The following is a 10,947-nucleotide window of genomic DNA, read 5'->3' as shown; positions in this document are numbered from 1 at the left end:
TCTTGCCCGAGTGAGGATCTTAATGGAGATTAAAAAACTGCTCAGCATTCAAAGGCCCAAAAGTGGGGTCCGTGAGCATCACTTGCACCTGGCATGCCGACATTTAGCTTGGCTGTCTATGTAACTACGTGTGCTCCTCAGTATGATCGTAAGCGTCTAAACTACTGTGTAACCCTGTCGGCAAGATAGGTGATGCAAGGGGAGATACACGGACAGCCACAAATTTGCGACAAACGCACGGGGAAACCCCCGTGCAGTGCTAACGATTGATCCAGGGACGGATGCTACGCTATATTTACACATGCGCGCTCATCTCTCCACAGCACCAGCTTCACACCACATCTTGAAGTCCAATACATCTCCAGTCAGCGTCGTTCAAGGTGCGAAACCGCTGCCGGGTTTGTCCCTTCACCCCTAGCCCGCATAGCCAGGCCAGCAACCCACGCAAGCGCGTTCAATAACGCTCAGTCACTCAACCATATTGTGTCTCGCTATGCACATGGATGGGCGAATGCGTTACGGTAGTCGTCATCCCGGGACTTCAACACGCGCCCATTTGCACGTAGTCCCTAGGCGCCCTAGTTGCACCCGAAGCTCCCTTACCACGCCCTGAACCATCTGTAGACCACATCCAATGTTCCAACACAAGATGGACACCGTATGCTTCATGTGCGCTCCTTAAATGTAAGTCGTTCCCTCGGGCGGCTGCGGCAGCTTGCGGTTGGTTGGCGAGGACATATCCCGCCGAATCTCCGTTAGCAGCTGCTCCAGCGTATACTCGCGCTTCCAGTTGCCCAAAATGAGGAACTTGCTGGGGTCGACGCGGCCATCCCGCTGATCGACGCAGGACAGGTTAATGCGCGACTTGAACCAAATCCTAGGAGGCTGCTCCGGGTAGTTCAAATCGCAGTGGATCTTGAGCGAGTAAATGCGTCCATCGTGAACAGTGTTGGGCGGGCCAATAATCGTCCCCGTCCAGTTCCTCATGTGAATATCTTCAGGGTCTTCCATCCCATATGAGACAGTCCCATCGCCAAAGCCCTTCTCGCCACGGTCCAGTTCCTCTAGCAGCCTAAAGCTGCGGGGGACGGTAACGGACATGGCTAGAGCACTATACCTACCCCTAAGTGCGTGTTGTAAAACAGGTTTTCACGCACTATGACAAGGAATATGCTAGGGGCCGGTACCAAACGAAGTAATGACTTGAAGTTAGATCGCTCACCGCCAGTTCGGACGACAATAACATGACCATTCCGTTTCCGTGCATAGAGGGCCCCATCGCGCCCCAAACACAATGGGAGCTCAGGTTAGCATTACAAGATTTACACTGGTGTTTTTGTGTCTGTGGCAAGCCAAGCAAATCATTTCCATTTAAAGCCGGTGAAAGCTGAAAGGTGACGGAGTCTCGCCGAAAGGTATTCCATAAAGCCGGGTCGAAAACGATAAAATTAAAAGTGTCGAAAGCAAGGATTAACTATATGTCCTAACCGCGATAACTCGCAACTCTAGGAATGCCCCCACGGGATGAGCTCCGGTTGCGCCTCTACGCGGACTTTATGTCTCAACCTTCCAGGGCTGTCATAATATTTAGCAGGTAGGTGGGGGTGGAGGTCGGGACAAGGGTTGGCTGTGCAGGTTTGGGTTTCGAAGACCTCGCGGGTTTTGAAAGGTGACACGGCAATGGGGCGACAATGGGGATAACGAGGCACGTTTTGCCTACCTAATTTAATGTCACAGCAAGAACGCATGGCATCGCTATGTATGGTACGTCCTCTTCTACCATGACGGATCTTCCCTGTTGGATATGGGTTTCGGCATCCGTTTACTCGCAGGCTACGGTCATGCGGCACGCTATCTTTTGCACGATTAAAATGAACGGGAGAACGCGCCCTATCAGCTTCGCCCAGGCACATGGTCAGCACTGGAAACTCATGACACAGTTGGCCTGCATGCGATAGTGTATTGCTACTCCCTTGCAACCGCCTGTAACCGTCTTGCAGATGTCCGCCCGGTCCAATAAAATTGGGTGACAATTGAAATATGGCATACTTATTTGTCCATGTGATTAGTATGTCTTCGTTTTCGCCACTCTTCTTCCTCCGCAGTACGTTCCTTATCAGGACCTTTGGACCCTTCCCTGGCAACTTCCCTTGCGTGCCGCTCTGTATGCCTCCGGCACCACTTGTGGCTCCTCCTACCCCACCCGCACGCCCAACACAGATGTAATAAGCTGCCGGTGGAGGTGCAGCCGGTGCTGATCCACAAGGGTGAGACTCGCTCCCCCGCTTACCTGGAACGGAACCCTCTGGGCAAGGTACCCCTGCTGGAAGACCCCGGAGCCGCTTGCAGCGCCACGGAGACGTCGGCCGGGGACGGATGCTTCCGGTTACCGGAGAGCGCTGCCATAATGTCCTACCTATCGTTTAAGTTCCCGGAGCTGGTTCCGGAGCATTGGTATCCGCGGTCAGATCCGGTGCGAAGGGCATTGGTCGACTCGGCACTGCACTGGTATCAAGGTGGGTGGTGACATGCGACCGGAAGGATTTTAGGGGGTATAGGCGCAGTTGGGGACAGGACAGCGAAGTCACATCCCGACTGAGCATGGCCCCAACTGACCCAGGGTTTTTAGTGAATTGCTAGGGCAGTCTGCAGCAGCTCTCCTGTCCTCTATTTTTTCTTCCCTTGCCTGCCTCAGAATGAGGTGACGCTGATGCCTGCCACCACGGTTGCCCAACCTGATCAGGCAACATCCGCGCGGGCGCCATGCGGTTGTCCTTTCATAAGGTAATCGCCAGGAGGCTGGGGCAGCAGGGCGACGAGCGGGTCGCGGCAGACGGCCTTAAGACGCTGCAGGTGGGGATTCGTATCTCACAGCACAAGACTAAAATCCCATGAATGGCTCCAAAGCGCTGTCTATTTCAATAGTATCACCGCCACATGATCAAGCATTGGGAAACTCCCAAGGTTGCTATGAGTGCTGTGTCCTCAGGTGTGAAGAATGACATCCGTCCCGCATCCCAGAGTCCGGCAGTTGGCGTTTTCACGTGATGGTACATTTCCTGCAACCGCCCCGCAGGTGGCGCTATCTGGCCTGCAGAGCTATTGGCTGTCTGGGGGCGCCCGCCCCTTCATGACGGGGACCCAGCCCAGCGCCGCGGACCTCCTTTGTGCCTGTGAGTTGGAGCAGCTAATCATGCTCAGAACTCCAGATCATGGGACCTGCCTGGGCGAGATCATGGCTCCGTACCCTGTCGTACAGGCCTGGCGCCAAAGGGTCCGTGATGCCTGCGAGCCGCACTACAGCGATGTGCATACCGTACTCTTGAAAGCAGCGGGTGTTGTCCTGCAGCCCGCCAAACTGTAAGCGAAATAGCGGGGCGTCACGAGACAAGGGCTGAGAAGCCACGACGACCGAGTTCAGCAGCTGCTAGTTCGGTGGTATGGTGGTTGCTGGAACATTTCGGGAGTGTGACATGCCCAGCTATGGATGAACTTGGTTAAATTTGCTTTCGGTGGTTCCGCGCTTTAGTCGGGGGATCCTTATACGCGCGTATAATACAAGTGTTGTGCAGCAGAACGCCATGCAACCTGTGTGGGCCATGGAGCACTTGTTGAACAGGTGTTGTCAGGCAGCCTATGCCTACGACGCAGCATGAGCGCGTGCATGCTCATACCCGCTTCATAGGTCACGCGGTATGCTGATGTTAGCCATGCGGTGTAATTGTCCATGTATTTGGGCATGTCAAGAGTTTAAGCACGGGCGCTGTAAGGGCCGTCGAAAACGAGTAATACAGCAAGCCCCGATAAAACACCATTAATTGCGGTACCACACGCATCGCGCATTTGCATTAGTTCTATGTCGGCACACTGTACTGCCCCTTGAAAATTGCGCCGTTCAATGTGCACAACTTGCTCCTTACAACCGCATTGCTTGCTGCTCCCAAGCCGGCCTAATCACGTCAAAGGAACCTCAGCCTACAAGCACCGCTCAAAAACTGCCACACAGTCCGTATCTCCAAATACGCGTCATGGTGAAACTGCAAAATATTACGCGAACAGCAAAAATCGCAATTGCCTAAAGGAGTCAGGTTGGGCGTGCACCTGGCCAACAAAAGCCACCTGCCAAGCTAACATCAAAATGAGCTTCACGCGATGTTGGATGCACCAGCTCATATGCGGACTCGAGACATCCGCTGAATCTACAGGGTAGGGGGGTATGAGACTGGGGATCCGCATCCATACGCAGTCACAAGCGCCCGTACGGCCAAAGAGAATGTCTCTACGCGTCCGGATGTGTCCGCAGGTCCCCAGGCACGTGTCACCGCAGGTGTCCGCAGTGCGCCACGTGGGGCCCAAAACAGGATTGCTGTGACCGCGTGACGACACGGCGTCCCTAGAAGTCATATACGCCCCCCTGTCAGTGTATTCGGGTGGTCATGGTAACGAGATTGACGCAATAGCTGCTACCTGGATTGCATGCCGCAATTCCCCAAGTCTGAGCCCATACATCCTGGCCACAGTGCGCCTAACGAGGGGCTAGCGGGAACAGGAACATTCGTAACAAAATTGCATGCGCACCTGGTTGTCTAGCGTTACCCATGGCCGTAGTGGCCATGCGCATGAAGTTCGAAGGAAGACATCCCTTGGTCCTCTACCAATTCAGCCCGCGGCAACTGGTCTGTCAAACGATTAACCGTGGAAATGACGTTGGCCCTTCCCCCAATCACAACAACATTTGCAAACAAACCGTCCTACGCCTCAACTTCCGCCTGCGCGCAATGGGTTCTCCCGCTACCGCACCTTATGCTGACCTCTCTTGCACACGCACATGCTGGCGACACAAAGCGAGGCTGCACAGGACAAGCAATTAGGCAGTGTCCTTGCCCCCCACCGCCACACTAAATGCAGTATCACTCTCTTGGTACTAAGAGGAGCCACAGTTTACAAGCAAGAATACGAAAAAGGAAACATCGCATTGCAGGAAACATCGAGCATATTCTCTGTTGCCGTCACAACGGAAACCGCTTTACTCCGCCACTGAAAGCCGGTGCATCGGTCAGGAGGCCTTTTGTAGCCTTGACGCTCATCACGCAATGTGCACTTTCGCTGATCCCACCGCCACCTGCGCTGCCGCTGCGGCCGCAGACACCTGTCGATGCAGAGCCCGATTGTACCAGGCGACCGCAGGGTCCAGGTCCAAATTGCCGCGACCCAAAGAACCAAATGCTCCGCCTCCGGCCCTACCACCTACCTCCATGACCGGACCCAACGGGCTGGCAGCTGCCATGTGCCCACTTTCATTGCTTCCTTGCCAAGCCCCGTTGAGAACCGGCCGCGTTTGCGCAGGTATCGCTGCGCTGTTTTTGAACATATTCCCGCCTCTCGAAGTTTCAGAGTCTGAGTCGGTTAATTCCAGAGTCGCAGCGGAGACACGACCATGAGCTTGTGCCGCGTTAACAGACCGGTCAGTTTGGGGCCTGGCCGTCACGTAGCCAGGCCCCACTTGGCGGAAGCCCCTACTGCCCACCCCATCGTCAATGCCGCTGTTGGGAGTCGGCGGAGCAGGTACATCGGATAATACCAAGCCAAGGGGCGCCGATCGCGCCACTGGCAGCTCTGCGTCAACCTCTGATAGGCTCTGCGAACGTGGCTCTGTTAAGAAATGCTGGTTGGCCCCTGATATGCCTCGACCGTTGTCGGGCGTCGTCTGCCACGACTGTGACTTTTGCAACAATTCCTGGCTAAAGTCGGACTGGCACTCCTGCTGCTTCTGCTGGTGCCGAGATGCCACCGCAGCAGTTTTCACCACCACCTGCAGGGACTTACCGCTGGCGGTCGTTGCAAGAAAGCGAGGTCCTGTGGTGTTAACTTGCCCGTCATCATAAACATCTACGTCGGGCAGATCATCAGGCACGGGATCCACTGGCGGCGCCGAAGTGCTCCAGAGTCGGTCTAGGGAAATCGGAAAAGGGAGCCCGCTGTGCTGAGCGTCTGTGAAGAGAGGAGGCCGTTGCCCGGTGGTGGATATCAACCCCAGGAGCCAAGGGAGCTGCCGTCGAGGACTGGGCCAGCTGCCACGCCGGTAGTCGTCGACTATTAGCTCCGCGTCCACGACCGGGGTGGGCACGGTCGGCGTCCCTTTTGTGCGGCGAGAACGGGGACCACCACCTCTCTGCGGCGTACGAGGTCCATTCTGTGTGTGATGCCGATTAGATAAGCATGCAAGTGCTTGCAAAAGCCCAATCCCACAGCACCTACCGTCCTCCGACGGTGATAAACGTAGATGAGAACCGCAGACAGGAGCAACAACGTGGTTAGCAAAACCGCGAGGGATACACCAGCCAAACCTGTGCAGGAAAACATGCTGATGAGATCCGTAGAGGAGAGCAAGTCCTGACTTAGATGCCCTGTACAGATTGAGCGCACCAACCTTTGGGCACAATGAATTGCATTGTTGGAGGAGGTATCCATGCTGAAGCACTAAGCTCTGATGACATTTTTCCCGAAGTCTGTGCCATAGATGGTAAACGCTACCGACTGACCAACGATGAGCTAAAACATCCCGACGGGAAAAGGCTCTAACAAGTAGCCACTTGAAGCTTATTGGGCTTATGCAATTAATGTGCTTGCCGATTACTCCTACGGGGCCGTTGTCTTCCGACAAACTGTCATGGTACGGCTCTTCCTAAAATTCAATCCCGTTTCGAACTTCCGATTGCGAAGTGCGAGGTAATGCTGTTTACCACAAATCTTTTCCCTTTAAATGCTGTATGGTAAACGGATTGGAGTTGTATACTAGGTAATCGGGACTAACAACATGGCCATCGCTGTGTACCTTTTTTTGTTGGCTTGCGCGCTGTTGGCCAGGGCTGAGCAGCTAGCGTCATCAGACCTGCTTGCACTGGCCAAGGTGTGAAGCAGTAAACCTATGGATTTGAGCAGGAAACGTCAGTGCTGTAAACCTAACAACCCTACTCTAATGATAGGTTGAGCCTCACCGCGCCTTCACTTTGTGGTCTCGACAATACGGGCGCACCTATGTCGAGCAAAGCCCTGTAGGCTTTCGCTTCTGAGACATGAAAAAGGTCGTCGCCACTTGGCTGACGTCCAGGATGTCCCCGATATCCAGGAGTATACCCGGCGCCTTAGCATCTTTTCGGATAATGTCAGAGCCATTCAAGAATCACATGAAAAGGACCCAGGAGTTACGGTAGGTATTGTGTGGCTGCCCTAGACCTGCCCTTTCCCGGGTTTCCATTTCCCGCTTACCCCATCGCGTATCCCTTGCCCGTGCAGCTGGCATTGAACGAGTACGCCGATCTCACTTGGGAGGAGTTTTCATCCACGCGCTTAGGCCTTCGCATTGATCAGGATCAGCTGGACCGCAGGTGATGGTCAGGCCGAGGGGCATAGAGATTTGCTGATGCCTTACGGCAACATACACCCCAGCATGCATCGACAGTTGCCTTTGGACTACAAGCAGAGGGCCAAGAGCGTGAAGGGTGCGCATTGCATACAGGGCGATGTAGGGGCCGCTGAAGAATAATCCATGCTTCCTTGCATATCCTATCTCGGAAGCGCCCATTACTGAGCGATCCTGCCCGCTGCACTACTTGCTTTCGTCCAACGGCAATTAGGTCGCGTCGAAGCGCGTCTCGCCGAAATGCGTGGCGCTACGCAGCAGCAGTCGACAACCCCAAGGCCATAGACTGGCGCGAGAAGGGCGCCGTGGCGGAGGTGCGGGGTTTACGGATATGTTTCCATTTTAGAACACTATGCTCCATTTTGCATGGAACGTTCCAGCATCCACAGGTCCATGGCCAATTCCAAGGCCCAGGAACGGCTTGGCGGCTAGGATTATTTACCGGGCCCTTGACGTCCCTAGACACACACCTGTCCTGCAGGTAAAGAATCAAGGCCAGTGCGGCTCATGTTGGGCCTTTTCGACCACCGGCGCCATTGAGGGCATCAATGCCATCGTCACAGGCCAGCTTCAGTCGCTGAGCGAGCAGCAGCTGGTGGACTGTGACACAGGCAAGCGGACTGTGACACGATCGAAGCGGTCATGCACGGTTATCTTACCGTCTTACAGCAGCAACAGCTGCCGTAATGGTCATGTTCTACCTGCTGCATCATAGTTCTTACTAAGAGCTTAGCGATCAAGCCATGGTGCCCAGCCTTTCCTATGGAGGCGCCCCCGGAGCTCTTTCCTGCCATGTCACCTGCCTTCTTGCGGTGTTTTGCAGAAAGCAACATGGGTTGCAGTGGCGGCCTGATGGATGACGCCTTCAAATACGTCATTCAAAACGGCGGCCTGGACACGGAGCAGGACTATGCGTACTGGAGCGGGTATGGCCTGGGATTTTGGTGCAACAAGCGCAAGCAGACTGACAGGTACGAACGCTGACACAGCGTGCCGCCATGATTTCGAATTCGCGTCTGCTTGCTAGCCTTGCACACCCTGCTGATCGGCAAGAACACGAGGGGGCAAGGGAGTGTATTGTGACCCCGGGCTAGGGGAAATGCGAGGGCTTCCACCTGGCGATGCATCCGTTTACTTTCATATCCGTGCGCTTACGTGGCTTGCTACGGTTGAGGTCCCACTTACGTCTACATTGCGAAACTCAATTGTCTTGATAAGCCTCACACCATCCCGCCCGTCGCGGTGCTGCGCTTTCACTCCATCGCCTCATAGGCCTGCTGTGTCCATTGACGGCTATGAGGATGTTCCCCAGGGTGAGGACAACCTGCTAAAGGCGGTGGCGCACCAGCCGGTGGCGGTGGCCATATGCGCAGGTGAGTAAATGTGGGGCGCACCACTCGGATCAGGGCGTGTCGTAGGTGCTGGTATTGGGGATAGTTGCACGACGTCGAGGGCGGTGTACATGAAGAGGTCCAAACAACGGGGGCGACTGTTGTGCATAGACATGCGTATACGCTCCCGCGGGACGGTCTAGGTTGGTCACGACTCACAAGGGCGTAGAACGTGCAGTCCCGCGGGTACTTGGGAGGTCGATGATAAAGCTGCGTGCGCTGGCTTATGAGCCGCGTCGTCGCGGCGTATGCGGCGTTTGGTCCGCAGGTGCTTCCATGCAGTTTTACAGCCGTGGCGTCATTTCAACTTGCTGTGAGGGCCTCAACCACGGAGTGTTGACGGTGGGATACAACGTCAGTCAAGACGGCGAGAAGTACTGGATTGTCAAGAACAGCTGGGGCGCCGGTTGGGGAGAGCAGGTATGGGACGCCTTGTATCTGGCTTTAGTCGGGCTGCTTCGGGCTGACGGGTCTGCGCGGGGGGCGTGGTAGGGCGCTTGTCCCCGGCGGCGCCCGTTGGCAGCTTCCAGGTGCCTAAGATTGAGGTTGAGGGCAATATGCGGTTTGAAAGCTGTGGTACGTGCCTTGTGAGACAGCTGGCCACGGAACACACCTAACACACACTTGGCCATACGCCCGTTCGCTTGGCGCGTGGATACCCAGGTCTGGAGGGTGCTGTTTTTGGTTGTTGCTATGCTTGGGAATTGGTATACCTAGTGCTTTGAGTTTGACCACCCTGACGCAGCAGGCCGTCAAGTCACGGCAAGGGGCTCTGTTTTGTACCTTGGAAACTGCCAATCCTCTTCACAGATGCACCTTCGCTTAACCCGCCTGTGTATCAATCGTTGGGCAGGGCTACTTCCGACTCAAGATGGGCGTGGGAGAGACCGGCCTCTGCGGTATCGCATCCGCTGCATCCTACCCAACCAAGACTTCGCCCAACAAGCCTGTTCCCGAGGTGGATTAGGTCGGATGCGTGTGGATGCTTGCATAGCGCTCTGGACCAGTGGGTAGTGCCATGGCAAGACAATAGATGTGCAAATACGCTCGGTGCTGCCTGATCTTGTCGCCTGACCGCTTGTTTCGCCTACCCTGGTGGAAACCGTTATGTCGTCCGTCGCGCAGATCTGCGACATCTTTGGCTGGACCGAGTGCCCTGTTGGCAACAGCTGCAGCTGCTCCTTCAGCTTTTTCGGCTTCCTTTGTCTATGGTAAGTTCCGGTTCTTCAGTGCGCCATATGTGCGCCAGCCTTGCAGGGCGGCCGCTGTGGAGGTGTAAGGACGGTACGTAGCAGTTACTGCTCGCCGGCTTGGGTAGCGAAAGGAGTTGCTCACGGCTATTCACGGATTTCAGTGCTTAGCGCCTCTTATGCACGTCCTGCTTATCAGTTACGGGAAACGTTGTCTGTAGAATTGGAGGCGAGGAGCCTGCGCTAACGAATACCATTTGACCCATGGCGCTCCACGGGAACTCCCTTGCCTCCTTGCAGGCACGACTGCTGCCCTCTAGCTGGTGGTGTCACGTGCCCCGACCTAAAGCACTGCTGCCCGAGCGGCACAAACTGCGATCAGCGCCAGGGTGTTTGTGTAAGCGCTGACGGCACCGCGTCCACACCTTGGACAGACAAGACGAAGGCACTCCTAACGGCCAAAGGCCGTGATGCCGCTGCAGTGTCAGAGCCTGAGCAACAGCTAGGATTAATGTCGCGAGGCAAGATCACGGCACGACAGGGCGTTATCCGGGAGGACAGGGCTGTTGTGCAGACGGAGCGTCCGGCGGGGGAGGTTATGGAAATGTAGGATGAGCGCACTAAGTTGCAAATCTGAAGGTAGTTTTGGAGTGGGGCCGGACCAAGACGCTGTCTGGTTTGCAGGGGCGCGGGATAGCCTGGAGGATTTCTGGGCATATCAATAGGCTGCCTTTAGGACAAAGCGTCCGCATCGGGAGGAACTTGTCTGCGCCTGACAGGGCATCGCAGACGATAAAGAATTGCAATTATTTCCCTTGTACCATTATCCTTCTGCCGTAAAAGCGTTCAGGACACGCGCGATGCACGTATTTGGGCGTGCTAAGTTGAGGACCCTGTAATACGTTTTGTCTGATACGGCACGTATATGTACAATGTAGTTAAT

At 55.3% G+C, this 10,947-nt stretch overlaps 4 protein-coding genes across 4 annotated transcripts; 2 read left to right on the top strand and 2 right to left on the bottom strand.

Moving 5' to 3' along the window:
* Positions 1–15: 15 nt before the first annotated feature.
* On the bottom strand, positions 16–1,170 carry VOLCADRAFT_73030 (uncharacterized protein). Its single transcript, XM_002947001.1, has one exon. The coding sequence runs from the start codon at positions 1,099–1,101 to the stop codon at positions 679–681; it is 423 nt and encodes a 140-aa protein (XP_002947047.1). The 5' UTR covers positions 1,102–1,170; the 3' UTR covers positions 16–678.
* Positions 1,171–1,511: 341 nt separating this feature from the next.
* VOLCADRAFT_56687 (uncharacterized protein) lies at positions 1,512–3,364 on the top strand (the record flags this gene model as incomplete). The annotated part of the gene is made up of 4 exons (XM_002947132.1): positions 1,512–1,594; positions 2,221–2,516; positions 2,744–2,853; positions 3,077–3,364. The coding sequence occupies 4 exons, from the start codon at positions 1,512–1,514 to the stop codon at positions 3,362–3,364; spliced, it is 777 nt and encodes a 258-aa protein (XP_002947178.1).
* Positions 3,365–5,086: 1,722 nt separating this feature from the next.
* Positions 5,087–6,452, bottom strand: VOLCADRAFT_87273 (uncharacterized protein; the record flags this gene model as incomplete). The annotated part of the gene is made up of 4 exons (XM_002947000.1): positions 5,087–5,149; positions 5,528–6,172; positions 6,259–6,347; positions 6,431–6,452. The coding sequence occupies 4 exons, from the start codon at positions 6,450–6,452 to the stop codon at positions 5,087–5,089; spliced, it is 819 nt and encodes a 272-aa protein (XP_002947046.1).
* Positions 6,453–6,776: 324 nt separating this feature from the next.
* VOLCADRAFT_103269 (uncharacterized protein) lies at positions 6,777–10,916 on the top strand. The gene is made up of 12 exons (XM_002947131.1): positions 6,777–6,910; positions 6,987–7,055; positions 7,130–7,210; positions 7,297–7,388; positions 7,638–7,737; positions 7,905–8,112; positions 8,247–8,394; positions 8,696–8,796; positions 9,083–9,234; positions 9,668–9,772; positions 9,940–10,025; positions 10,305–10,916. The coding sequence occupies exons 1-12, from the start codon at positions 6,818–6,820 to the stop codon at positions 10,612–10,614; spliced, it is 1,545 nt and encodes a 514-aa protein (XP_002947177.1). The 5' UTR covers positions 6,777–6,817; the 3' UTR covers positions 10,615–10,916.
* The last annotated feature ends 31 nt before the right edge of the window (positions 10,917–10,947 follow it).

This window comes from Volvox carteri (genome assembly GCF_000143455.1).
Source record: "Volvox carteri f. nagariensis unplaced genomic scaffold VOLCAscaffold_5, whole genome shotgun sequence".
Classification (NCBI taxonomy): Eukaryota; Viridiplantae; Chlorophyta; class Chlorophyceae; order Chlamydomonadales; family Volvocaceae; genus Volvox; species Volvox carteri.
Note: the sequence above shows the minus strand (reverse complement) of the source record. Positions and strands in the feature narration are given on the sequence as shown.

Excerpts from the sequence above, each read along its gene's own strand:
- VOLCADRAFT_73030 (XM_002947001.1), bottom strand. The coding sequence starts at position 1,101 with ATGTCCGTTACCGTCCCCCGCAGCTTTAGGCTGCTAGAGGAACTGGAC.
- VOLCADRAFT_103269 (XM_002947131.1), top strand. The coding sequence starts at position 6,818 with ATGGCCATCGCTGTGTACCTTTTTTTGTTGGCTTGCGCGCTGTTGGCC. Across the intron at positions 6,911-6,986 it reads ACCTGCTTGCACTGGCCAAG|GTTGAGCCTCACCGCGCCTT; the intron begins GTGTGAAGCAGT and ends CTCTAATGATAG. Across the intron at positions 9,235-9,667 it reads GCGCCGGTTGGGGAGAGCAG|GGCTACTTCCGACTCAAGAT; the intron begins GTATGGGACGCC and ends ATCGTTGGGCAG.